Genomic DNA, 27,598 nt, shown 5'->3' on the forward strand with positions numbered 1-27,598 from the left:
TTTCACCGCAATTTTGAGGTCTGTTACAAAGCTATCAAAAGTTTGTCCCTCTTTTTGAACCAACGAATTAAAAACAAATCTCTCATAAATTACGTTCTTTTGAGGGGCACAATGGTCCGCAAACTTCTTTTTGATTTCTTTCAGGGACTCCTTTTCCGCGGCTGTCAACGTAAACGAGTTGTAGATATCTAATCCGTCTTCTCCAACTAGACTTAAAAACACAGCAATTTGTTTTTTTTGATCCTTTGAATCTAAGTCAGTCGCAGTCATAAATAAGTCAAATCGTTGTTCAAATTTTTTCCAATTATCGGCAAGATTGCCTTGTATGTTTAACGCGTCCGGCGGCTTAAACAACGACTCCATCATTCTCCGGGGCTCAATCTAGTTTACCTGACACCATGTATTGAGAAAACACTCTTTAACTTGTTAAAGATGATTTATTAATCCAAACACAGGAATAATCACATGCTTATTACAACTAATGAGGTTAGGTTCCACTGGCCGCATTCCACAACCACCAACCTAACAACAGTCAACAGAGAACTTATATTATACAAACCTGATTCCTGTATTTTCAAACTTCAAACTTTTAATTATTTGGTCATAATTCCATTTTGCGGCAGTTATGATGAATACGGATGACAAACACGTCTCTTGTACCCCACCAGAGATCCAAGAGATTGCCAATGAAGCGACGTTAAATTTACTGCCTGTAAAATCGAAAGTAAAGTACGAGGAGTACAAAATGTTTGAAAACTGGCTGGCCGAGAAGGGAGTTCAAAAAGTACGCAAGAAAGTACTGCTGGCATATTTTACTACGCTAAGTAAAAATAAAAAAAGTTCTACCCCTTGGAGTATATATTCAAAATTAATCGGAATTAATACAATCGGTCAAGTTCCTCGTACGTGATTTACACTTTACAGGTTATGTTTAGTTTTGATTTGACGGATACCGTTGACGGCAAAAAAGCGAGGGGTATCAATCCAACAAAATAAAAAAAAATAATACGTTTCTATTTCTTTCAGCATCATTTCTGTCTAGAAACTCACGCAAACTGGGCCAATCAAGAACGGTTTCCGTATTGTTTCCACATCGAAATAGAAAAAAACTATTACCTGGCGTATAATGTACAATATTTTATTTGTTACTCATTTGTAAACGTAGATAATTAGTTCTTAAATTAATCTTGAAGAAATATCTAAAATATCATGTTATCCATGTAACAGAGACTTCGCATTAATTCTGGCCAATGAAATTACTAGATTACTAACTTGTAAAATTTTTACAGGTCTGCTGTCAGTTTTACAAGTCAGTAGCGTTTAAACATGACGTTTACCCGTTTGCGTTTTGTCTTGTTAATCAACGTTTACAACTGAGTAACAAATAAAAGTTTTATTGACTGGGCTAGTCCCGCTTAGTCGAACATGAGGGCGCTGGCTAGACCCGGCCTCACTTGCGCAGGGATTCGCTAAAAGCGTGCGGCGTGTTCTCGTTGTTACCTTTTGTTTTTGTTATCAATTATGGTATCCTTCCTATGTGAAAGGCTCTTCTGAGAGGCCAACTCCTAGCGTTTTCATACAATACTGACATGTCATGACCAGAGCAGCTAAAGACTCCTCGGTGTGGGATTTGGACTGGCCATCCAATATCCAAACTTATTATGTGAATTTATTATAATGTTCATTAATGATTGTTTTTTGTTATGTGTGTGAAATATTGTTTCTTTAGGAATTCCAGTGGAGCCTGTGATTCGACATTATATAAATTTACTTGACAACCCTTATAATATGCATTCATGCCATTACCAACAACTAATTTTGCTATAAAGTTCAATATTAATTTGTTGACTGGTTTTTTTCTTGGTCAGTTCTTTTTTTCCCCAGCCTATTGTTATATTTGTACTCGGTGAACAACCATATATTTTCTAAATTTAACCTTGCAATGCGTATTATTTTGATTAATCTCCGTTTTTAAAGCATGTACTCGTTTTATTTGTATTCCATACTTGATCCTCAGTCCGACAAGCAACACATATCTTGTAGCGACTCTTAAAAACACAACGTAGTAAGTGGTCCTATTATTTTGTTATTCAGGTTAGGTAGCTTTGTCTAGACCTACGAGTAAAAAATAAGGTCTAGACGATCATGTGCCATGGGGTTCAGTGAGTTTGGGAGGGAATGTTTTGAATTTAAATCTTGAGTTGCGCAGTCTCTCGGGGCTGGCCTGGGTACGGCACATTTCAAACAGAACAAACAAAATAAATGTTGAGAAAAAACCAACCTGTTATCGGAACTTGAAATCACTGTTCTTCGACATCTGCAAAGAACGGTCAAAGTCGAAGACTACTCGATCCGTATGGTCACAGATTAACTAATCTTTGGTATGGTCAATTAGCTCGATTAAAATACTGTTTTCCTTGAAATTTAAGATTTTAACGCGTTATCTTAAACCATCTCCACATTTTCATAAAGCCGCATGCACAATCTTTAAGCAGTTATCCACGTAAAGCAAACAAGCAATAAGTTTGCACATTTATCTGGCACTTATAATGAAACCAAAAATGAAACATTTGTGGCGTGATCGAGCTTTCCCATAAACATAAAAAATACAAACTATAAAATTATGTGACTAAACTGGAAGCGGCCATTTATTAATGAGTAGATCATATGTGTGATAAAAATGAACGTTTCATGTAAATGGTAGCCCTACCTAAGTGATTTATGGCCGTTTGCACCGACGAATTTAAGCGTAGCTTAGCTTAAGCGTAGCTTAAAATCCATGGCAACGATTATTGAGACAATGGTTGCCATGGATTTTAAGCTACGCTTAAGCTAAGCTACGCTTAAATTTGTCGGTGCAAACGGCCATTACTTCCTTACTGAAAATACTATACTACCAAGTATCAGGTTCAAGCGCCATTACGTACGACATGATGCTCATTGGGGCGTATCAGTTCGAGTGGTTACTTTTTGTGCAAATAATTAGAATCATGTTCAAGTTTTATTTACAAATTATAGGTTTAACAGTTAAATGTACAAAGTGAATGGCATGATAGGATCATATGTATATAAACAATTTGAAAATTAGATGAACTTTTTACAATTTTACGTATTAACAATTATATTACTAAAACTAAAATAATTTAATAACAAGTGGCACTGAAGTTAAGGCACTAAAATGTCCCGCTAGCGTAAAAATTAATAAATTAGTCTGTTAATCACATTTTCGTTTAGTCGTTGTATTATGCGTTATTTTAATCTGTATCACTAAAATATTTCTTTGTTAGCGAAAAAGAGAGCAAAATAAAACAAATTGTCATAATAGCACCGAAAACGACTACTACAATTACGTATTTGTACACACACACATAAATAAATCACTTGCAACAACAACTTCTAGTCTTCGTGTTTCGGTATTTAAACTAGAGCGCTTCGTCGCCATGTTGGAAATGTCCATTTCTATTTAATGGCTGTCGTTCTGGGGCATCGGACGGTCTGCTTCTGTTGAAGAATCCGCACTAAAATGAAAACAGAATCAATGACCACAAAAAATAATAGGTCGCTTGTGGTTTACTTTGTATAGTAAAAATATCAACAGAAGTAGGATTAAGGTTCCTGCGACTGCGGATAGAATCACCACCCACAAGGGAACCATGTCTGGTTTAATATCGGGCGTTGGAGGCATCACGGTAGTTATCGCCTGGTGTCGATAGAGTTTCCTCTTCTCGGGAACGCCGAGGATTTCTTCAAATTGACTTATTCTCGCTAGGAGCATGGACTGAATCTTCACCGTTTGTGTAGTACTCAACTGAAATAGTAGGTAAGTAGAAAAAATGTAAGTAGATCATTCTATTACATCCAAGGGAGACATGTTACCACAAAAGGAAGCAATTTTCTGGTAACGTATCCTCATACAGAATCAACAGTAAATACAGGGTGTTTACAGTCTTCTCTGTATCCTTTTAAGGGACGGCAATACAGCTCAAAAGGAGTCGACAAACCATAAACACCTTAGTAAAAAATAATTTAAGTGGACAAATGCTGATTATGTAGTAGATTACTGGATTTGTACACAGATTATCTGGCTTATTAAATAACTTTTACTAAGGTGTTTTGGGGTTTGTCGACCCCTTTTGAGCTGCACTGCCGCCCCTTAAAAGGATACAGAGAAGACCGTAAACACCCTGTATAGCCATATCGATAAACCTTACCTGTGTCAGTGTGTGAACATTAACTCTTGCGCGCAGCGCTATGTGGACCTCATTTCCATTATGCAAGGCTCCAGTTGTACATCTAATGATACTACAATTGCTAGTTTTACATTCGCTCAACCTTTTGATATCAATCGTAGTAGGGTCCTCCTCTCTCTTCGTTCTACTGTGTCGAATATTCTGTCCTCGTAAATAGTTATAGTTCGGATTCGTTTCAGAAGTTCGATACGATTCGAAACGCCTTCTCGCCTGGTTATCAAAGCTGTTGTCAACATTGCCACTATGACCGCGGCCAAGATCAACTCCGGCATTAACGTACCCCCTTCGCTTGGCATATGTGCCCAAATCTTGTAATGATTCTAAGGGTGGGCTGCGGAAGGTTTGGTTGTTGTAAGGCGAGCTGTAATTATTGTAGCGGTTTACGTTGAAGTCTGTGAAATGTTGAGTGTTGCCGCCAAACGTATGACCCGGATAGGGAGTATCGACATGCGTAACAGATCCTTCATTGTGATGCGTGACGGAACTTTTTAAAACACCACCGAAGGTGTTTGCCACCTGATTTAATTTTTGAAGTAGTTCATTTCCGGGTGCACCCTCGATAGTGTCTTGGTGCAGTTGTGTTCCGTCAGGTGCGTAGAACGTAATACTTGTCCTCGCCCTTGAGCTTGTGGTATCACCTTCCCTTTGGATTGTTGATCGTGGCTCGGTCAGAACTTGCTGGTGTGGTTGCCCACTGTCTGACATTAGAGTAACCGTTTTCGTCGAATTGGTGTAGATCGTGATCGATCCCGGAAACCTGGCGATGATGCCCGAGATGTAATCATTATAGGCTGCCGAACCAGTACCACCGTTAATTGTATGCTGATCCAATATCGTTCGACGATCAGGCCCATACACGGTGAAAGTTGTTTTTATTTCCGTATGGCTTGGACCTTGATCGACAGGTACAAAGATGTTATCGGTGAAAAGTACTCTACCGTCAGTGCTGCGGTACGTTAAGGTCTTAGTGGTGTTAGTTTCCATTGTGAAAGTACCCCCGAAGTGAGTTCTACTGAAACTGTCCAGGTAATTTTTTCGGTCGGCCGGTGTCAGTTCTCCCCTCACGGTTTGTTGGTTTAGCACCTCTCTATTGGGTCCATAAAAGGTGATCACATTGACGACGTCTGTGTGAGATGTGAAAGGTGCTTCGTAAATACCGGCGTTACCTGGAACAGTTTCCTGACGAATTTCTCTGTTTCCGCTGTAATACGTAATAACTTTAGTTATGGTCGTATGAATCTTCAACGCGATTAGGGGATATCTAGTAATGGTGTTTTTAATACTATGCCAGTATGCCGTTGAACCTGGTTCGTCCCGTATGGTTTCCTGGTGTAATAAGTTTCCGCTGGGATCGTAGAAGGTAACAGTGGTAATTGTTGTTGTCTGCGTCTGCGTTGTGTCCGGACGCGAGGGCGTACGATAATCTGTGTGTTGTTGAAGTATACTTCCTACGTGTACCGTCCCACCACGTGCGTTTCTGTAGTAGATCGTGATGGTGGTGTTAGTATGTATGCTACCATAGTCGGGATGCTGCTGCTTTAGTGCGGACAAATAGTTAAGATAGGCGGGTGAGGTGCGATCTTCAGCAATAGTCCTTTGAGTGAGAATATTACCAGCTGGGCCGTAACACGTAATAACAGTCGATCTCTGTAACTCTGGGTGAATCGGTTCAGCTATTGGACCGGGAATTTGTTCGCTTCGAATTTCTTTGCCGTTAACATAGTAAGTGATCACCTTTTTGGTATCTGTCTGAATCGTAATTACCTCGTGATGCTTTACTACTACATTATTAATCTGTTCCCAATAAATTGGCGAATCGGGTGCATCCATTATTGTTACCTGTTCTAGCAAGTGACCACTTTGACTGAATATTTTTACTATGGTAACTGTACTAATCCGGCTAGTTTCCCCAGACTGCTGATTATATTGTTGGGTTCTAGATTCGTAGACGTAACCGGTATATATTAATCTATGATCAGAGCCGAAGTACTTAATTGTTGTGGTGATGTTTGTATTTACTGAAATGGGGAAGCTGTATTGATTTCTCAGTGAATTGATTAAGTCATTATAGGCAGGCGTTTGAGCATTGCCCGATAGCGTAGTTCTGTACAGTTCCTGGCCATCATTCGCATGACAAACAACCGTTGTTACCGAATCACTTTGTGTTGTGAATGGTTGATTGGTATCTCCAGTTGGCACGTTTTCCCGACGCATCTCGACACCATTGGAATAATAAACTAGTACTTTCGTAGTGGTCACTCTCATTGTGATCGGTATTGTATATTTGCTAATTACTTTATTTATTTCCTGCCAGTAGGCCTCCGTTCCTGGTTCTTCTCTAATAATCTCTCTTTGAAGAAGATTACGGTTCTCATCATAGAATGTGATCACAGTTTCTGTGATCGTTCGTACAGTTTCGTTTAGATTATGATTATAATTTTCGGTTGTTTCGTGATGCGTGGTTTCAGTGTGAATCACCGTTCCATAGCTGTTCATGAACCTTATGTTCTTATTTACCGTGGTTTTTACTGCGATGGGTTGGTGGTAGGTATTTTTAATTGTAGAGATTGCGTTTCTATACTCGGTCGTTTGAGTATCTCCCGGTATTGTTATCGTGTAAAGCTGTTTGCCATTCCGATCATGACACACTATCGTACTGGTCGACTCGATCCTAATCGAAGCAGGTATCCTGGAAGCATCGCCGACGTAAGGTTTGTCGTCTCGACGTGTTTCTATTCCGTTAATGTAATACGTTGTTACACTGGAGGTGGCGATCCGAACAGTAACGGGGGTTGCGTGGTGGCCGATTATTTTAGTAAACGCTTCCCAGTACTCCCTAGTTCCCGGTTCGTAGGGCAACGATTCTTGCGTAACCAAACGATTGTTGACATCATAAACCGAAACTGTTGTAACCGTAGACGTACGGCTAGTTTCAAGGGTAGCAGGGGCGAAGTGTTCCTGTTTCACCTCGGTTACAAAACCGGTTGAAACAGGCTGCCCTCTACTGTCACGGTATGTAATTGTCTTTGTAACATTCGTGATAATCGTCATAGGTTGTCTATACTGCGCCTTCACGCCATTTATCACATCCCTATAGGCAGTCGTCGAAGAGTCACCGGGCAAAGAGACTTGGTGAATTACGGCATTATTTGCATCTTTGCACGTCACGCTCGTTACCACATTCGTATTGACAGTTAACGGAACTTCGTTGACGCCTGGGTGTAAAGGCTTCTCCTCAGTTTTTATTTCAATCCCGTTCAAGTAGTACGTAACACGCTGCGTTGTCGAAGTCTTTACTGTAACTGGCTGCGTGTAGGTCGCTATAATTTGATTAACTCGGTTCCAATACTCTCGTGATTCTGGCTCTTCCGTTATAACCTCCTGGTGCAATTGCAACCCGTTCATTCCATAGATGGTCAAAACAGTCGCAGTGGTTATCTTAAACGTTTCGCCCGAATGTTGATTGTAACTCTGGGTTTTCGCCTCAAACGCGGTATTCGTGAGAATCTCGTTTCCTAACGTATCCAAGTAATGGGTTATTCTCGTCACATTGGTCGTGATTATAATCGGTTGGGTATAAGTCGAAGTTAAAGTACTAATTAGATCTTTGTAAGCAGCCGAGTTGGAATCTCCGGGTAGTTGTGAAGAGTATAGTGTTGCACCATCCTGAGCGTTACGGCAGCTAATAGAGGTAGTAGTCTCAGTTCGAGTTGTAAACGGTACGTTTTCATGGTTCACTTCCTTTCCATTAAGAATATATTTTATAGTTTTAATATGCGTGGTGCTTACAGTAACAGGCGGTTTATGTTTAGAAATAATTTGGTTTATAGTCTCCCAATACGCCTGCGTGCCAGGATTCTCTGTAACAATTTCTGTGCCCACAGGCCTTCCGTGCGAATCATGAACTGTAACAGTTGTAACAATCGTCGTTACGGTTTCCGGTTGACTCTGATTATAATGTTCAGTTTTTTCGGAGTAGACGTACCCATTCTGAAGTATCTGCCCATTCTCAGTACGGTAAGTAATGAATCTTGTAGTATTCGTCTTAATGATTAAAGGTTGAGGGAACTGAAGGGTCAATCTGGAAATCAGTTCGCGATACTGTTTAGAATCCGAATCGCTCGGTATTGCAGTTTGATAGAGTTGGTTACCGTTCATATCACGAATGGTTACCGTTGTGGTGTCGGTATGACTTATGAATTTCTTTTCCACGGTCCCGCTGGTAACCTCAACATCGGTCGGTTTTCCGTTAACGTAATACGTAATGGTCTTCACATGTTGCGTCCCGATGGTCCCTGGCACCTTGTATTTACTAACAATCTTATTCAATTCCTCCCAGTAAGCCGGCGTACCAGGTTCCTGCTTAATATTTTCGTGATGAATCTCCTTACCGTACGAGTCATAGATAGTAATTTTAGTTGTGGTAACCGCATTCTGCAGCAGGTCTTGGTGGTACTTATCGATCTTCTCCTTGTACATGTATCCCGTGTGAATAATTTTCCCCGCAGATCCACGATACGTCACAGCAGTAGTCGTATTTGTTTTTATAGTTATCGGCTGCTTGTATTGTTTCACCATCTTATTAACAATTTTCTGATACTCAGTGGTACCGGATTCTCCTGGAATACTACCTTGATCCAAAACTTGCCCATCAACCCCGAAGCAAGTTATGGTCGTAATTACGTCAATATACGATCTAAATGGAGCTTCTAACGTTGTGCTTGACCCGCTCACTTCTTCCTTTCGAATTTCAACTCCATTGATATAGTAGGTGGTAATTTTACCTTTGAAGATACGAATGGTGACAGGATCGGGGTACTTTCCAACTAACGCATTGATTTGCTCCCAGTATGCTTCCGTGCCCGGTTCCGCAGTTACCGTGTGCGCTTCAAGCTTGTTACCATTCGCATCGTATAGTACGACGTTAATTATTGTACTTATCTTCGACGTCTCCACGCTCGTCGATTCTCCAGTACCTACTTTCGAGACAAACTCCTGGTACAGAACCTTGCCATCCGAAGTGACATAGGACGTCTCTCTTGTAGTATTAGTGCGAATTGAAAGCGGGAACGTGTAACGATCGGTTGTACTTCGAACTCTTTTAGTAAAAGACTCCGATCCCGGTTCCTCAGATATTATTTCTTCATAAAGGATATTTCCCAAAGAGTCCGAGTACGCGACTAAGGTTGTGGTGTTTGAACGGACTCGATAAGATCCATACGGAATTTCGGGTATTCCCGGCCGATTCGAAGGGTGCGAAATAACCGTACCGTTCTCGTATTTCACATGAATCGTAGTATTAACCGCTACGACCAATGGACCGGGGTGCGAATTGACGAACTTTGCAACCTGTTGCCAGTATTCTTCATAGCTGGGTTCTCTAATTAATTTTTCTCGATGAATAACTTTGTTGAGTTCGTCGAAAAATATTAGCTCTGTTTCAGTCGTGGTGATCGTGTTACCAGCTTGCCCTGATATGATCACGGTTTTATTGTGCTGAACGTGAGGGGTTGCGTTATGGTGCAGATATTCGGGAGTTATTTCTAATATTTCCCACACCTCCCTTTGGCCCGCTAACTGTAACCGCATAGAAGATAATTAGTTACTGCGTAGTGTTCCAAAAAATAACTTACTGTGTAACCATTATAGTTCGCCCCTACTATCTCACACTGAACATTTCCGAGAGTGTGTGGTTCTTCTAATAAGTACAATAAATCTTTACCTGTAAACAAATTAACGTAATTAATTTAATTTAAGTAATTATAAAAGACCATATTAATTAAAACCGTTTAGATAATTCATTTTTAACTCTGTTAATTAATGTGATAGGTATCAGGATTTTCATGTGTATTATTCCCAATTACATAATATAACCAATCCGCAACATCGTATACAAACGGACACAAAAGTTAACGATGAATAATTTTAATTTTTCAAATTTTAATGAATTTTTCAAAATGTTCGGCTCCCTTTTTTAGTCGTTTATGTGCAAACTTAGTGACATTTTATTCTAAATTTTGCGAATGTCAATTTTCGGAATTGCTAATTTCCTTGAATTTTTCTAAAATTAATTTTTTATTTATATCGAAGGGTATAGTTGGTATAGTTGTGTTCTCTCTTTTGAGTACCTACACTCTCTAGAAATATGTTGAATTTTTAAATTTTTTCCAATTCATAAATTTTTCATTTTTTGTGTCCACTAAAATTTTGTTCTGAAATGTATGCATTTTCTGCAATTCTTATGAAATTTTTGAATTTTTGAATTTTCAAATTTTCTTTCCTACTTTTTCTCCCAATTGGATTCCCACTCGGCAAATACCACATTCAATTTTTCTGCATTTTAAACAATTCTCCAATTTGAATTTTACACATTTTTCTGCATTTACAAATTTTATTTAGTATTTGAAAGATATTCTTGAAATTCACAATTCTTGAATTTCTTAAATTTTCACATGCAATAAATTATTTATTATTATTCATAATTTTTTTCTGAACTCTTCTCGATTTGAATTTTTGTGTGCACCTCGTTCTACATTTGTTCCGTCTTCAAAAATAATTTAATTGACTTTTTAGTTTTAGTTTTCCATTTCTTAAATTTTAGGAATTTTGCTAATTTTCTAAATTTGAATTTTTATGGTTTTTTCGGTATCTAACTTTATTATTGTTCCCCGTAAGAAAAATATCTTTGAAGTATTAGGAAGTTTCTTCTAATTTATTTTATTTAAATTTCGATTTTAAATTTTCGAAAGTGGAATTTCCACTTGGAGGAGACAACTTTAAATTCTCCCGAATCAATTTACATTTTTACACCTGAAATTTATTATATTCCAGTATTTTGCAATGTTGTTGTATCGTCTGAATTTACGTATGTGTTTCTTGGCATAAAGATTATTGAACCTTTTTCGCAAATTGTTATTGAAGACGTTTTGACCATCGCGTACTGCAAATTTCTCAAAAAAAAATAACTCAAATTACCTTGCGCTGCTAGATGTGGCCAAATGATGAAGATTTCCACATTTTGAACATCGGAAGGCCCAGCATTCGTAACCGTGTAGGAATGTATAACTGATGGTCCAATTTCACTATCCCAAACCTTTGCTTCTGACGGATATTGGTTCAAATTATAATAAACGGTAGACGGCACCGATTTGCTTTAAAAAACACAAAAATTAACCACAAACAACTCCGTTTTGCAATTCTCACCCTTCAAGAGAAAGTTCAGCATTTACTATGATTTTAATCGAAAATTGAACCACGTTATCCTGCATTGTGTGGTTATACTCCGGATTAGCACTTGTAACGTTCATTAGGAAATCGTAAGAGGGGCTTAACAGTTTGTGATATCTTAAGGGCTCTACTTCCAGTTTAAAGTTGAACTGAAAAGAGCAACTTTTAATTTAATCTTCCCGGGTAATTTTGATACTTACCACTTTGGATAAGGGATTTCCGATATCGCAAACGAATACTGAGGCGTTAAACGACGTACTACAAGACACTTTAGATTCTGGGTAATCCGTTCGTTTGGCAACTTTAAAACCAATTCCTGGAGGTAGATGCAGGAAGAATTTGGCGTTGTAAGCATCTTCGGCGTGGTTGGTAACTTCCACAATAAACTCTAGAGATTTTCCCAGCTCGTAAACGTACCCATCGATTTGCCTACAAATCACGTTAGTTGCACGAAAGCTTGTATGGATTACTCACTGATTGACGTGTAAGCGAAGATCAGGGTAGCAAATGTTGTCGGGGCCGCAATTTTTGTAAATGCTAATCGAATCATTTACCGAGGTTGGCTTCGATTCATCCAAAATCGGCACGAGAATGGATGTTGGATTACGTACCGTTTGCGAAAGTGCCTCTGAACTTTTCAGTGAGTATTTCACTTCGACCATTAGCTCAGTGAGTTTGTCAATTATTTGCTCCTGAAACATGACAAAAATATATTGGTGGTGATTCCCAAGATACATGATGGGCATTTGTTTTTGTTTCATTGATTACAAGTTCAATTGGCGGATATTTAAAAAAAGGACAGAAATGAAATGCCCATAGCACAGTTGAAGAGCTCTAATCCAAAATTTCATATAGATACTTAACATTTTTGCTAATAGCAATTTAGACAAAGAAATGCAACAGATTTCTGTGGGATTCAGGTAATTTCTCACCCCTGGGAAGATTTCGCCACTGCTGAAATACTCGCACACTTGAATCCGTTCCGTAGACAAATTCACGTTCAGGAAAACACGATTCAGAAGACTTAACACTTCGCCATAAATCCGACTGCAAGAACTTTCTACAGGGAAATCTGGCCTGTGTGGCGCAGTTCAGTTGAAGCTGGACTGTGGTATTAAGGGGCACTGGTTCGAATCCGGGTTCGGGTATGTATATTTGTAAATGTATAGTGGGTTGGGTTGACAAAGCAACCTTGGCTGAAATCCCGCCCACAAAAAGTAAAGGCAAAAATGAATAAATAATTCATATTCTTCGGCTTTTAGAAAAATTTCCTCCAAAATTTTCGTTACCGGATAAAATTCGCCCAAGTCGTACTCAATAGGATCTTACTTTTTGCAAGAAAATTCCAATCAACTGGCCCTTCTGGTGCATCATTCTAAAACCTAGTTCCATTACTGCCCAGGTAAAGTTTCTACCTACCGAAGTTGTCACCACCGTAGAAAATTTGTCGCTGTCGCAAAAAAAATCACGTTCAAGACAGATCGATCCAAAGGCCCACCCTTGAAAAAACCACCCATAGGTCACTTTTCGAAACTGTAGACAAATCGTAAGGGGCCCATAAATAAGCTCTTATGCAATCATAAAACTCCTTAAGAGTCTTAAGGGCTCTTCAAGATTCAGCTTCCAAACACTCTCAAAGATTAATAGTCTTAAAGGCTCTTGGAGACTCAAAAACTGTTGGAGATTCTTACAGATTAAGAAATACTTTTAAATTCTCTCCTCTTTAGAAGGTTCTTAAGGTTTTTAAGTAACCTTGAACACTAAAAAATTCCCAGAGACTCACAAAATCTCTTCAAGGGCTTTTAAAAAGAGGCGCGAAACGTAAGAACTCTAGAAGGAATTTGAAAACTTTTTGAAACACATGATTAGTAAATACCTTTAAAGACTTGACTTTTGAAGGCTTTAAAAAATGTTTGTTTGCCTTTTTGAAATCCCAAATATCCCTAAAGACCTTTCAAGATTCTGAAACACTTTAAAATGCCACAAAGGCTCTTAAAAGCTTTTAAAGAGAGAATCTTAAAGACTCTCACTCTTTTGTAGACACGCCAGCTTCACTCGACTTCATCATACTCTCTCCTCACCCTATGATCATTACCTTCTTTTCTGATATTTTTCATCAATGTTCCTCAATTATTTTTTTTATTAATTATTTTCCCTTCATTTGCATTAATTTTTTTGCCGACGAAGGTGTGGGGGCAGTCCAGTTCCTATTTTTGGGACCTTCAATCAGTATGTATTTGATATACGTTTTTTATAATTGACTAACGACTCATTCTCACCCATTAGATCTGCACTCGAACACCCCTCCCTTCGAGTTCTCCATTTTACGTTCATGTTGTTCCCGTTCTTTTTTGCCTCCTTCTCAATTTTCTGCTCTCTTCATCTACAACAAATCCATCTTGCCAACTTTGTGTTGCTATTTTACCCTATTTTCTCTCTTCCCACTCTTCTAACTTTTCATCAAACGCTATATCCACTTTGTTTCTTCCCCTCATCTCCGTTCTTGCTGTTTCTTCCCGTATGCATCTTTCGCACTCTCGATAAAACTGCTTGCGTTCTTCATCCTTTATGTCCTGCAGTTCTTGACGTCTGCACTTTTGCTCTCTTTATAATTCTGTAACATAAGTATCATTCTCCTCAACGTTGGATAATAATAATAATAATAATATTTATTATACCGTTATCCGTGTGGGTACACTTACGGTCGTCATTGGAAAAAAAAATATTACAAACAAAATACAAAGATACATTCAGAGACTAACTAACAGAAGAGGATAACAGAGTACAATTTTACATATTATATCGCATAACAGTTTTTCATGAACTCTTCCTGACAATAAAAAGCATGTTTTGAAAGAAATGTTTTGAGGCGTGACTTAAGAGCTCCAATGGGCATAGATATATATTATTAGGAAGGCTGTTGTAAAGAAGTTGAGATTGGTGGACTACACCATCCTGTGTTTTTGACAACCTGCAGTACTTAGTTCGAATGTTATGCTTAAGCCTAGTATCGTGATCGTGTACGTTACATTGTTTTTTTGCCATTGATAAGTTCTGCTTAGCATAACAAATCGCTTCGAAAATGAACATGCAAGGAAAAGTAAGAATGTTCAGTTCAATAAAAGCCTTCTTGCAATCCTCCCTGTATTTCAACCCAGCTATAATTCTGATGGCTCGGCGCTGCAATCTAAACATGCATCGCCAATGTGAAGTACGTCCCCATGCTAATATTGCGTATAAGAGGATGCTTTGGATGAGAGCATAGTATGCTGTTTTGACAATCCTTGTTGATGTACTATTCCGCAATCGTAACATTAAAAAAATAGCTGTATTAATTTTTTTTGTTAGATGATCACAGTAGTAATTAAAATTTAATTTACTGTCTATCGTACAGCCCAATAATGACATTTTATTGGTAACAAGGACCTCAATTCCTCTTTTCAGGGTTAGCGGCATGATCACTGTCTTATCCGTATTGAGCATCAGGTTATTATAAGTGCACCATTTTGTAACATGTTCAATGCTAAGTTGAATTTGACGTTTCGCATAGTTGATATCAGGGCTGCTACACATCAAAGTAGCGTCGTCAGCATACAGTATGCACCCAACATCAGCGGGTAGGGTCAAGGGCATGTCATTAATATAGGTAAGAAACAATATGGGGCCAAGGATTGACCCTTGCGGCACACCATGTTTTATTGGCAGTCTATCAGATAGGGAGTGGCCGTAACGTACGCATTGGTACCTATCGGTGACATATGATTTAACCAGCTGTGCACTGGTGTTGCCAAATTTGTAGGCTTCCTTGAGCTTGCTCAATAAGATTTTATGAGACACAATCAAAAGCCTTGGAGAGATCCACAAAGGCAGCAACCATGTGACGACCATCCTCAAAACATTCTAGTGCATTGTTGATAAAGGTAATAACTGCATCTGAAGTGCTTTTTCCCTTCCTAAAACCATATTGATGCCGATAGAACAGATTGTTTGTTTCAAAAAAGCTTATAAGCTGTTTGTATAAGATCTTCTCTATGACTTTACTGTCATTTTCTTTACCTCTCATGTCTTCTTTTGCCTCTCTTTTGCGGTTTTTGAATGACTTTTGACATTCTTTTTCCTCTAGTTTTGCTTGTTTTCACCTATTACATGTTTGCGATTTTTATAATTCTACATAGAATTTCTTTCGCCAACTTTGTCGGCGCTCCCCACATTTTCTTTTCCCATTTCCCCTTCTTCTATTGCTTTTCGTTTGCGTTTTTAGACCCCTTTCTCCGTTCGTTTTTCCATTCTGTTGCTTTCACTTTAAAATTATCAAAATCCTGTCATTTATTCCTCTATTTCTGATGATTTTCCTTAGCTGCAATGCTGTCACGTCCATATTACTTTAACGAACCCTTCCCGGTAACTTTGGTTTTCAGTAACTACCATTTCTTATGTTGCTCTCTGTTTGCCACTTTCGTACTCTTTATCAAACTCCTGCTGGTCTTCTTCCTATGTTTTTGCTTGCAATCCTACTCTATATATCCCCCCACCTTCTTATAATTCTCGCCAACTTTGTGCACATTCCTTTTCCCATTTCTTGATCTTCTGCATCGTTCTGTGGAACTTATAATTCGATAACGACTCCTTCGCGCCCACTTGCGTACTGTTTCCTTCTCTTTCTACGTTCATTTTATTTTCGTTTTTTCTGTTTTTCGTCTTCTTCATCTTTTTCAGTTTTGCGACTGTTATGGCAAATTCTTCTTTTCTACTTTGCTTTTACGTCGCCCGTGTATAATATTTTTTTCTTCATCTTATTATCCTTTTTAGCGCATTTTTTAAGAGTTAAAAAAAATGTGCTATTGTTTGCGTTTGGTCTGTCCGTTTGGACCCACTTCTGCCGTTTCGAACGACTTCTAGGGGAATGGTCCTAGAGTCCTGGAATTTTTTGCAGTAGGTAGCCTATACCTTGAAGGTGTGCCAGACGGCCACCAAATTTCGCTGTCTAAAGGGGGGGGCCACGAATTATTTCCTGAGCTGCTGTTTTTCAAAGTAAAACGTGCATAACTTTTACATACGACACCCAATTGGTCTGAAATTTTGCATACGCATGCCTTTAGTGGTGCCAAGTTAAACTTTAGAAAATAGTGGGGGGGGGGGGGTAAAACACATGTTCTACCCTTCATGGTATTCTAATGAAAGGTCCCATCGAAATAAATTGGTTTGTACAAACTATAACTTTCCCGTGCGACTCTTTTTCGTGATCAGTGAGCGACGGGGCCTGGGGGGGGGGGGGTTAAAAATTAATTTGATCTCTCATTGTATTCTAATTAAAGGTCTCAACGAAAGCAACCGTTTTCTACCAACTACTGCCCTTCTTTCTGTCCTGTTATCAAAGTACGGGGTGGAGGGGAGGGGAGAGAAGTGGAACATGCTACTCTAATGAAAGGTCTCAACGGAAGGAATTAATTTCTACCAACCATAACCCTCCTTCTCGACCTCTTATCGACTATCGTGATCGGGTATATTCCCTTATACCCCAAGAACGTATTGTCGGGAGAGAGTACTCACAAAGGGCGATTGAAACGTCTGCAAGAAATATATCCATTGGTGATGTCAAAACAAAAGCTATTTCGGTTAAAAAAAATGCGCTTGATCTGCACGCTTGTGCACAATTTATACCCGTTTCTGTTGTTTTCCGTTTGCGGTTTTCCGTTCGCCAAAATCCACCACTCTACTGGCTTTCTTGTTCTGCATTCTCCTTTCTCCCCTTCCGCGTCCTTCATCATCTGTGTACATACTGTTACTGTAACTCTAATGAAATCTGTCAATCCCGTTTCCGTTTGCCGAAGTACTCCACCACTTCTCTCCTCCTTATTTTCCTCTCTTACTTCCCTTTCTCCTGTTTTCACATATAGTCTATAGTTCTTCCTTTTCTGGTATTTTAAAAGTTGTTTGTCGGTCTACATTTCACATCCATCACTGGCTTTAGGTGGGCTAATCGTAAATAAAGTAGTTTTCCGAGCATACGTCTTGGGCCGCCTTCCGAGATCGTCTTGGGGAAACGATGACGAATCTTCCATAGTTTATCGAAGACGTAGAGGATCCCGAAGGGGCAGCCGGCGAGTTTGGAAAACTCGTGCAAGCTGCTTTACGAGACGCTACGAGCTCGTTTCAAGAGTGCAGAGACCGGGGTTGGATCCGATACCGAATCAGGGAAAAGACGATCCAGAATGTGCTTCCATCGTTCACTGAATCCGTTCCACAAAGCGGGTTCCGAAGACTTCCCCATCCGCGAAATGAGTTCTGGGAGAACCGCCTGTGAGAAGAATCGCTCTTCCTGGAATATGGCGAGTGCGCCGGGTCGTACCCCACCGAGATCGTCCCAGCTGCACTGAAACGTCAGTTTTTTCTCAACTAAGAAAACAAGGATCTGTACTTTATGGACGCCATCAGCGACAACGAAGAAACGATGTATCCTACGGTGGAAAACGAAGTTTCCATCGCCATCAAAAGAACAAATCCAAAGAAAGCACCAGGACTAGACGACATTAGACTCGGCAAGAGTCCTTACCTCTATTCTGAAAATGCTAAGACTGCGACACTTTCCATCTCCACACCACTAAGCGTTTACCTACATTGAGTCTTTACGAAGGATGACAGGAATACCTGAATAATAGTAGCCTTGAATCAATCTGAAAACAGTAGGTACACCAGCTGAAATAACCAAAAGCTATTCAGCTATAGTCAAAGCTCCGTTGGATGGTAATAAGAAAGTTAGCTCATCGCCTAGACAGAGTGAACTTAAAAAAGGGAGGGAAGTGTATAAATACATAATGTAAGGACCTACTAAACAGATGATTTTTTTGACGATATTATACTCACTTCCAAGTAAATTTTGTCTTTCAAGTTGCAGTTAAATTCCGTGTCCTTGTATAGAATTAAAGTTGTGTTGACCGACTGTCCAGAAGCCCGTCCAAGGTACATTCGTGTTTGTTGCTTTAATTTCTTGGCATCTAGTATGTGTTCAATATTTAAATCTGCAACAGGAAATTCAGGTCACAGTTTTGATGTAAATTAGGTTACCTATTCGAGAGGGAACTCCAACTCCAGTATACCTCACGCACACCTCGATATCAGTACAGGTGACGCGTATGTTCGGATTGTTTGGCTTGTAACAGTCCTTTTGTTCTAGAAATAGTTGTTTGTGGGGGGTTAAAAACTTGACATACGCTTCGACTTTCACGACTGGTCTGGCTCTGAGAGTAGGCAACCAAAAGAATATTTGCGAATGTTTCGTTGTTGCAGTCTTACCTAAAGAAGTACGCGACATCTGATGAATAAGCGCCAATAGCCATATCAGGATAGTCGTTACCATCAAGATCGAGACCACCTGATATTGAAAACCCGAATGTATTAACAGGCTCGCGACCTACGTAACTTCTCTGTACATTCTCGGCGTAAATTACTTGGGAGTACTTCGTCACAGCACCATTCGGAGCTCCTTGAAAAATATAGACTGCGCCACGTTCAAATGGTCCATCATACGGTGCGCCCACAGCAAAGTCTGCAAGTAAAAGCTACAGATCAAGAAATAAAGAGCACGATCCGAACCTCCATAGCCGTCCAAATTCATATCACCTAGCGTGCTTAATGCCAATCCAAATCTTGATTTCGATTTAAATCCATCAAGGATAATCCTCCTCGAAAAGCTGCCCTATTTTTAATATTAATAAACACCAAGAATCCCCTTCACTGTACTTACACTTGGTCCCTGGCAGGCGATCTCCACGCGACCAACTTCATACTTATTCTCAGTATTTTTCTCGGTATGAAGAGGAGCCCCAATTAAAAGATCGTCACGTCCATCGCCATCAACATCGGAATTCGCCAACGCATAACCATAATAAGCCCCCAGCTGGGTTCCACTAATATTAAGATAATTCGTCAAATCCCACGTATACAGCAATATTCTTCCCTCCAAGCTTTCGCCACCTTTCGGCATACCAACCGCGACGCCTTGCGTACCGACGTTGTTAAAATCTCCGACAACCATCGAGTATCCCATATAGGAGTCGTCGTCCCGCGCCGGTCCCTCGGGCGTTGAAAAAACCGCGGGCCTCTTGTTCAAACTTTGCTGGAATACCTGTCCTGAAAGAACACGCAAATGAAAATTCGGCGGGAGGAAGTCCGGTTTACACCAACATTGCGATGCAATCACTGAAAGCTATTAGGCTATTATAACACGTGCAAAACAAGGCCAAATGAAATTAGCGGGCGTGAAATTCAAAATAACGAAAAAAATTGCGTGTTGGAAACGTGGCGGAGTGATATTCTTGAAGAATTAGTGCAAGTTGAGATATTTAGTTACTTAAGCAGTTATGCAGAGTTAATAAAACGTGTGATAGAGGAGGGAAATAAGTTCAGAATGTGCGTAGTTCCAAGACTCAATTTGGTATGCCTCTTGTTTCTGTTTAGCGCGAAGGAGGTACAGTCAGAAGAACTCTGGACTAAAGTGTGCTTACTGTGGGGATACCAACATGCCACTGGGCCCTAGTGGTTTTTACCTGTGAGAAGTAGCACGAATGCTTCACATGTTGCAAATTAAACCGTTTTTTTGCTACATTAAAAGTAATGTAATTGCGAGGGTAATTGCTATAGCCACCCTTAATTGCAATTTGGTCGTCAAGGTGCCGATATCTTTTATTAGATCATCATCCGTGGATCATTATTCAAGGGAAGGGAAGTTCACGACTCCAACCTCCTTTAGGATTGGATAAAGGGGGCGAAGTTTATGAGCTGAATGAATAAAGATGGCCGCTGAAACTAATTAGCCACCATTTTGTAGGTGTGATTGAAAAAATTGAGAAAGTAGGGATGAAGCAGAGGCAGATTTTTGGTATTATTAAGTGAGTATTTGCGAGGTGATACAGTCGGTAAGCGTGGCAGCGAAGTAGTACGGCTAAGATTTCGTTTTTGGTCGCGAAATCATTAGGCATAAATACCTGTTGTCCTTAAGAGCTTTGATTTAAAGTTTATGTTGGAGTAATAAGAAAAAAATCCTTAAAGGAATCGGTCATTGCTCAATTGTCTGACGGGGAAACATGCTCGAATTGTATAAATAAATTATGTTTGATTAAAACATCTATATTTTGAGTTTATCTTTGTTGTCTGCAGTCAAGTCAATTCAAATAAGAGAGCAGCGATTTTTATTTTCAGCATTAGAAGAAAGGACCTAATTTCCGTAAGGTGATTGCATTCGCTCTTATATTAAGCTAGCCGATGGTAACTTTTGGAAAAAATGCCTCATTACAGTAAAAAGTCAAAATTAAATAATACGATTAAGGGTTTAAAACCCCTCTGTTTTTCTTTGTAATTTTGTAAATCTATTTCGAAAGGAATTGCATTGTGACTATTTAAATGCTTTTGAAAGCTGGCGGCACCGGTGAAACTTGGGATGTGGCATGATTAGTTCAGATTACTGGAAGATTTTGTTTATTTTGCGGTCGTCATTGTCCAGGCTACGGTTTCGCATAATCCGCGGGAAATTACTGCACGCTGCGATCTAGGGCTGCCTAGCAATCTGAATATTTCTGTAAAACTCTTTTTGTCGATGAAAATGGTTTGCGTCACGAGTTGGGGACCAATTAAAAAAAATGAAGAAAAGTGGCGAGCGACTTTAGCGCATTTTCGAGGAATTGATCAGTACTTTCCGAAAAAACATCATGACGTCACGTACCGAACTATTTGTCTGTACAAAGGAAAATAAGTTCTGGCATAAACGTTCTTGTAAATAAAAAACTTAGCGTTAATCAGTCTGCGCATGCGCACACCTGATGTTTAAAATATGTGATATGTCTTCACTAAAAGAATCTTTGGTTAAAATTTCAAAAAATCTACGAGTATAAATAACAAAGTTGATATTGCGTAGCTTGGCCATGCGCAATCTGATTTTTACAGTATGATATACGCTTGTCTTTACTCGAAGGATCTTTGGTTAAACTTTCAAGAAAATATCTTTATAAATGTGGAGGTTGACATTGCTCAGTCTGCGCATGCGCATATTAATTGCCAACATTTTTCTGGGTTGAGGTGCCAAGCTATAAGCTACCGAATGCAAAAAGAACGAACTAAAAATATATACAAAACTGTAGTAGCTAAAGCCAAGGTCTCGGACGCACGGACGATCGACGAAAAGGACCTTAATAGCGGCAATCAACTTGAGTGGAAAATGCGCTAAAATTGAAAAGCATTGAAAAGTTGGTTATTCTGAGAGAACCGTCAAACAATGAGCGTTGAACCGTGAGCAAAGTTTGGTCGACCGTCTGTAATTTAGATCAGAGGGGTTTTATAGTCGGGGTGACACTCGAGGATTAGAGTGTTTTAAACTTGCAAAATTAAATTCTATCATCGTAATATTTCATGGTGAATTCTTGTACAAAACGTTGTAATTCTTCGCACGTCTGACGCGGACGATTGACGATTGCGCAAATAATATTTTTTATTATACCTGAATCACAATCTCCGTTTTAAACACTCAAATGCGTGCGAAAAAGGGCCTTTAAAACACACGTGCTTTAAAGTTGCTAAGTAACGATACTTCAAGTATGACTTTTGAAACTGTCATCTGGATGAAATAAAAATCCTCTTAGGTCGCTTTCTGTAAATGCAGAACATTTCTTTGGCTTTTGCACCTATCCTTTGGTTGAAGCTTTCACAAACGCGCGTAATTTAGGGTATGCTTCCAAATCTGTTCCACTTTTTAATCGCAGCATTGCTTTAAAGTTTTGAATCAATGCACCAAAATATAGAAGATTTAAATACCTTTGACATTTCCATCATATATGCCAGCATTATGGATGCATTTAAGACTGTATTCGTAAGTAACTTCCTATTCATCCATGGAAACAACTTTTCATATTCTTTATAATAGGCTTTGCTGGAGTTGGATTTTACTCCTACCAACGTTTGTTTAGATTTTACAACAATCGATTTAATGGACGGTTTTTCAACGGAAATCGTTTAATTCACAAAGACGATGATTTTTATAAGCAAACGTCAAGTGACATTTCCATGGCAATCGTGAAATTACGAGCACCCAGCCCACTTAATTAGACATGTATTCGAGTATAACGTCAATATGACTTCATTGTATTTCCTATTTTTAAATTATACTGCAGGTATAATAAAAAATACTATAAGATACACGTGTTTAATTGGTCTTTAAAGCACTTGCAACGTTAAAGGCACTCCGCTTTGCGTCGTGCCCTTAAACTCGTTGCGCGTGCTTTAAAGACTTGATTATACACTTGTATCTTAATATACTATTAGCGTCGAGTTTTAAACAAACCGGTTATGCTTTCTCCCAATCGTACGATCGCTCGCTCACTCACTCGATGGCAGCATGTCCATCGATTTAAAAGAGAACGGATAGACCGATTATTACGATGACATTTTGCAGGGGGATTCTTTATCAAATTTGTAGATCAGATTGGCAATGTAGGCCAAAAAATAAGGAAGGTCCTTTTGACATCTGCGTTAGTTATGAACCGAATTGCATGAAATTTTGTATGTAGGTACCTTGAATAAAAGTAAAACAAATTCCGAATCAAAAAATTTGTTTTGCGCATGCGCAATCCGATTTTTTAAAATTGTGATATTTAAATCAAATTTTGTATGTAGACACCTCGAATAAAAGTAGTTCTAGTATTCGGATATTAAAATAATGTTCTTATCAAAAAACAAGTCCCGCCAGGGCGCGGGTTCCCGTTCGAAATCTCAACGCTAACCAAGATGCCGCGAGCGGCATCCATTGAACCTAATGTGACGTTCGGTTCTAAAGAGGTCTGTAATGAGAGCGATCGGCTTCCAGGTGTTTTATATCACATTGACATTTACCGTCGGGTCGTAATTTTGCGTGACCGTATTTGAATTTTAAAATTAAAGGAGCCATTCATTACATGAGACCTAGGAATTTGTATCGATTTCAATTATTTGGATCAGTCTAGTAAACAATCAGTACTTCTTAGGCAAAGGGATATTGCTATTATTATTGCTTTAAAATCACGTTTGTATTCAAAGCAGTACCGTTTCTTTTACCCTTAAAAATATTTATAGATTAAATAGTAAGAAAGAACTGTTAAAGACTCGGCCAGTGACGTCGGAAGTATGGGTCAGAGGGGGCGAATCGCCTTCTCAGTTTTTACACAAGGGGGGCCGCGCCCCCTTTAAGAATGAGTGCCTAGATAAATCACTCAAAAGCGACTAACACATCTTTTACTGCATGTGCATGCAGAAATTACAAAAAGTGTAGAAGTAGAGGATATATTGAAAGAATTTGCCAGCAAAACTACAGAAAGGCGGAAAATTTGTTTATCCTTGCTTTTCTTTACAATGCTCAATAGTGCAATAAATAGGAACAAATTTTTTGTAACTTTTGTATGTTCCAGTTCTCCATTATTTTCTAAATAAAATATTAATGATCTATGGCTATGGTTTTCTCAATCGAGTCAAGTGTCTCTGACTTGCTCAGTTGCATATTACTAGACATCCTCCGACATTTTTTTAAATTTTTCTCAAAACTTTTCTTTCAAAAATACATTATTTGATTGATTAAATAAACATGTTTCAGGGTCACTTAAAAAACCCACTGTTTTGCATTAATTCGTACACAATTTTGCATAGGAGGGACCTTTCAGACTCCATGGTCTCCGATTTTTTTTTGCCCCCCCCCCAACCGTTATTCACTTCCACGTCGCTGGACTTGGCCATTTAAATGTGTGGACCCATCTAGAGAAGAGCCCTTTTCTTTAATTTATTTTAACAAGGATCCTCAAGCTTGTTTCATTTTTAGCGCATTTCCACAAAAATTAAAAAAAGGCGCTATTGTGACCACTTTGTCCGTCCGTCCCTCCGTCCGCTCGTTCGTTGAGACGCCACTAGTTCTTTATCTTAAGAGCTATTGTTCTACTTTTTTCGCTATTTGGTTCGTTATGGTGTTGAGGCTTGCACCAAGGAAGGAATTTTTTCTGCGTTTATTACTAAAAAAGTTATTGTAAAAAAACCAAAAAACCGTTTCTTACATGTTCCATAATTTTACACTTTTGCCGTTTATTAACGATCCTAGAGATCGTTTATAATTTTGTATTGCTGTCGTCGTCTGTCTGTTAGGCTGTCCGCCTGTTCCTTTGTCTGTCTGTCCCTCTATCTGTCCGTGTGAACGATAACTTTGTTTAGAAATGTCCGATCGCTTTGACATCTCCGTTAGTTATGAACTGAATTGCATGAAATTCAATATGGGCATAGCTTTAGCCATATAATACGCAATGCCAAAAGTTGAGTCGAATCGATTCAAAATTCACAGTGCCCTTTTAGCATCTCGACCATTTATAAACCGAATTGCAAACTTTTTTATTTATAAAAGTATTTGAATGAAATTTGATCATAGGCACTTGGAATAAATAAAAATCTAACGCCAGTATCAAAATTTGGTTTTGCGCATGCAGTGCCAACCATTTTATTTATGGAAGCATTTAAATGAAATTTGATACATAGGCGCTTGGAACAAAGGAAAATCTAACGTTAGTTTCAAAATTTAGATTTACGCATGCGCAGTTCCAACTTTCTTATTTAGAATAGCATTGAAATGAAATTCTTCTTATAAACAGAAATTGAAGTAGCACGTCAAAAATGGATTGCACATGTGCCACGCTATCTTTCATATTTGTGGTCGGATTTTTACGATTCTAACAGAAGTTGCAACTTACAAATGGGAAATGAATGCAAGTGGAAATGCGCTTTCTGTAAATCGTTTACGATTACTTTTTAACTTGTTATTTTTAAGATTGTAAATTGCAGGTAATCGGGATACAAACCATTGTCATTATAACAAAAGGAAATGCTAAAAGAAAATATTCTACGGACTCGGCAACAATTTTGGTTTACGTTTTAAGCTGGTGTCAAAGTGCAGTGTTTGGGTTTTAAAATTTTGTGTCACATTGTATATATATTGTTTCGTACTGTATAGGTACATTCAAATTTAGTTAGGTTGGTAATAATTAGGATTTATTATTCGCTATTAAAAACATTGAACGTTGTAGTGTAGTGTAGGGCGAAAATTAAGGAACCATCGTTATATACGATTTCATAAGCAGCCGGCTTGATAGTGATACTTCAAGAAACAAGAAACTCGTTATTTGACATCGAGGAATCAGGTGTCAAAGCACTTTCAATTTGCGTCGTAGATTTTGCCTCGCTGTTGACAGCTGCATCGTTCAGAGTTTGCGTCGTAGGAATCATCATCATCATCATCATCACATTCACCACATCATCTACGACCTTACAAATCATTATAAGTTTTAAGTTTGAAACCATACGGTAGAGATTTAAATTCATTTGGGTATTACCATAGAATAGGTACTTCAATGTACAGTGTGTTCAGAGATAAGTGTCCATTATTGCATTATTGCTGTATTTTTTTCCAAATTTAATACTATTTAAGCTAGTCGGAGCAACCCACAATCTAAACCATACACAAGTACAGTACAGCCAAAATAAGTTGATATACATGGAATAGTCGGAGGTGGGGAAATACAACAGTTTGTTTGATATCTTTGAAAATGTTATTAGGTTATTGCAATTTGAAAACTATGAATCTGCACATTATGCAACTTTCCCACGTGATTTGTTGGTACCCCCTGAGTGCCATAGAAGTGTAATGTTTGGATGCGGTTCATACAACTTGTTTTCACAGAACTATAAGACAAACTATATATTTACCCCTCACCATAAATTGGAGATGGAATCAATTTGGCCTTATTTAAACACGTTATTTACTATGGGTACAATTAGGTACAGTGACGAGTTTACCTTTTTGCTAGTAGCAACTACGGCATTAAACCGCCACCTTTGTAAATTATGGTATCACAATTATGTGATGAATTAAGTACAACATTGATACAATGTAGTTAAACATTAAAACGAAAATGACTGACGTATTTGGGTGAGGGATCGCTTCCATAATGTCCTGTTAAATGGAGGCAACGCAGAAGTGAACCATTCAATTCAATATTACAAAATTGAATAGTTCACAATTAAACAAAAATTAAACAATTAATAAAGCAAGGCTTCACCATGACTGTAAGCGATGGATGTTATCCTGAAAAAGAAACTGGAAATGCCATTCAAAAAAGTGTTGCAACAGTACAATAACCGTATTATTTTAATACGCACGATAATATGTACATGCCTGCTAAAATGCAGTGCGACTGACTATCATGCCGGCAGTGTTCTTATATTCAAAAAAATAAATCGCTTGTGTATACAACAAAAAAAACTAAATATCTAGCTATTGCAACTGCTGGGGCTCCGATTGAAAAGCTTGAAATGTCCATATGATAAGGCGCTCAATGCCCCAAAACTATGAAACAAAAAATGTAAATTTCCTGCACCTTTAATGTATGAAATGTTAAATTTTTGTGAATATGGTTATATGTATAATTCGCAGAGCTCTGTTTTTTGTACCTTTTGGACGTGCGTTAAAACCAAACGCTTCACCAAATATTCCAGGATGAAATGGAAAATTGACCTGGGGATCGATGGAATAACTTTGGCCTGAAACACATTTTATATATCGAAATCTGGTACTCAAAAGTTCGCTAATTTACAAAAGAAAAACAAATTAAAACCCTGTAAGTTGCGGAATGGAAAAATATAAGTCTACACCTACCTTGCCAGTACCAGCTTCCGGGAGCGCCAATAAACAGTCGGGTGCCATCCTGAAATCAAAAGACGCTCGTTATCGCAAGTACATAATTTACGGATAATCTTAACTAAATGAATATAAAATTTATCGTTTTACGGTAGTCTTGAACTGCGGCGCACAGTGTGCAGGAATAAAGCAGCGCGCCGAGATGCTATCGAGGTGTGTGTCGATTCCAAGATCGGCGTAACGATTTTTAAGTATCCCCATAAATATACTGTGCATTCATAAAAGGTACGTTGTAAATGTAAATTTCGTGTTTAGGTTAAGCCGTATTTTATTGAAATACATGTAAATTCTTGAAGCGGCGTTAAATTTGCAAAACAGCTCTAGTACTGGTGGCATGTATTGTTCCGATGACAACCCCGCACATTTTATTACG

General features: G+C 38.6%; 1 protein-coding gene across 1 annotated transcript; it reads right to left on the reverse strand.

Moving 5' to 3' along the window:
* Positions 1–2,988: 2,988 nt before the first annotated feature.
* Positions 2,989–27,232, reverse strand: LOC116175429 (the record flags this gene model as incomplete). Its single annotated transcript, XM_031493551.1, is given in 15 exon segments — positions 2,989–3,518; positions 3,575–3,808; positions 4,212–9,827; positions 9,884–9,972; positions 11,226–11,401; positions 11,454–11,626; positions 11,678–11,906; positions 11,952–12,169; positions 18,342–18,496; positions 18,543–18,715; positions 18,771–19,023; positions 19,071–19,173; positions 19,222–19,607; positions 26,979–27,068; positions 27,184–27,232. Coding segments are annotated over 15 exon segments (8,040 nt in total), but the record flags the coding sequence as incomplete, so codon positions are not given.
* Positions 27,233–27,598: the final 366 nt, after the last annotated feature.

This window comes from Photinus pyralis, unplaced genomic scaffold (genome assembly GCF_008802855.1).
Source record: "Photinus pyralis isolate 1611_PpyrPB1 unplaced genomic scaffold, Ppyr1.3 Ppyr1.4_LG7, whole genome shotgun sequence".
Taxonomy (NCBI): Eukaryota; Metazoa; Arthropoda; class Insecta; order Coleoptera; family Lampyridae; genus Photinus; species Photinus pyralis.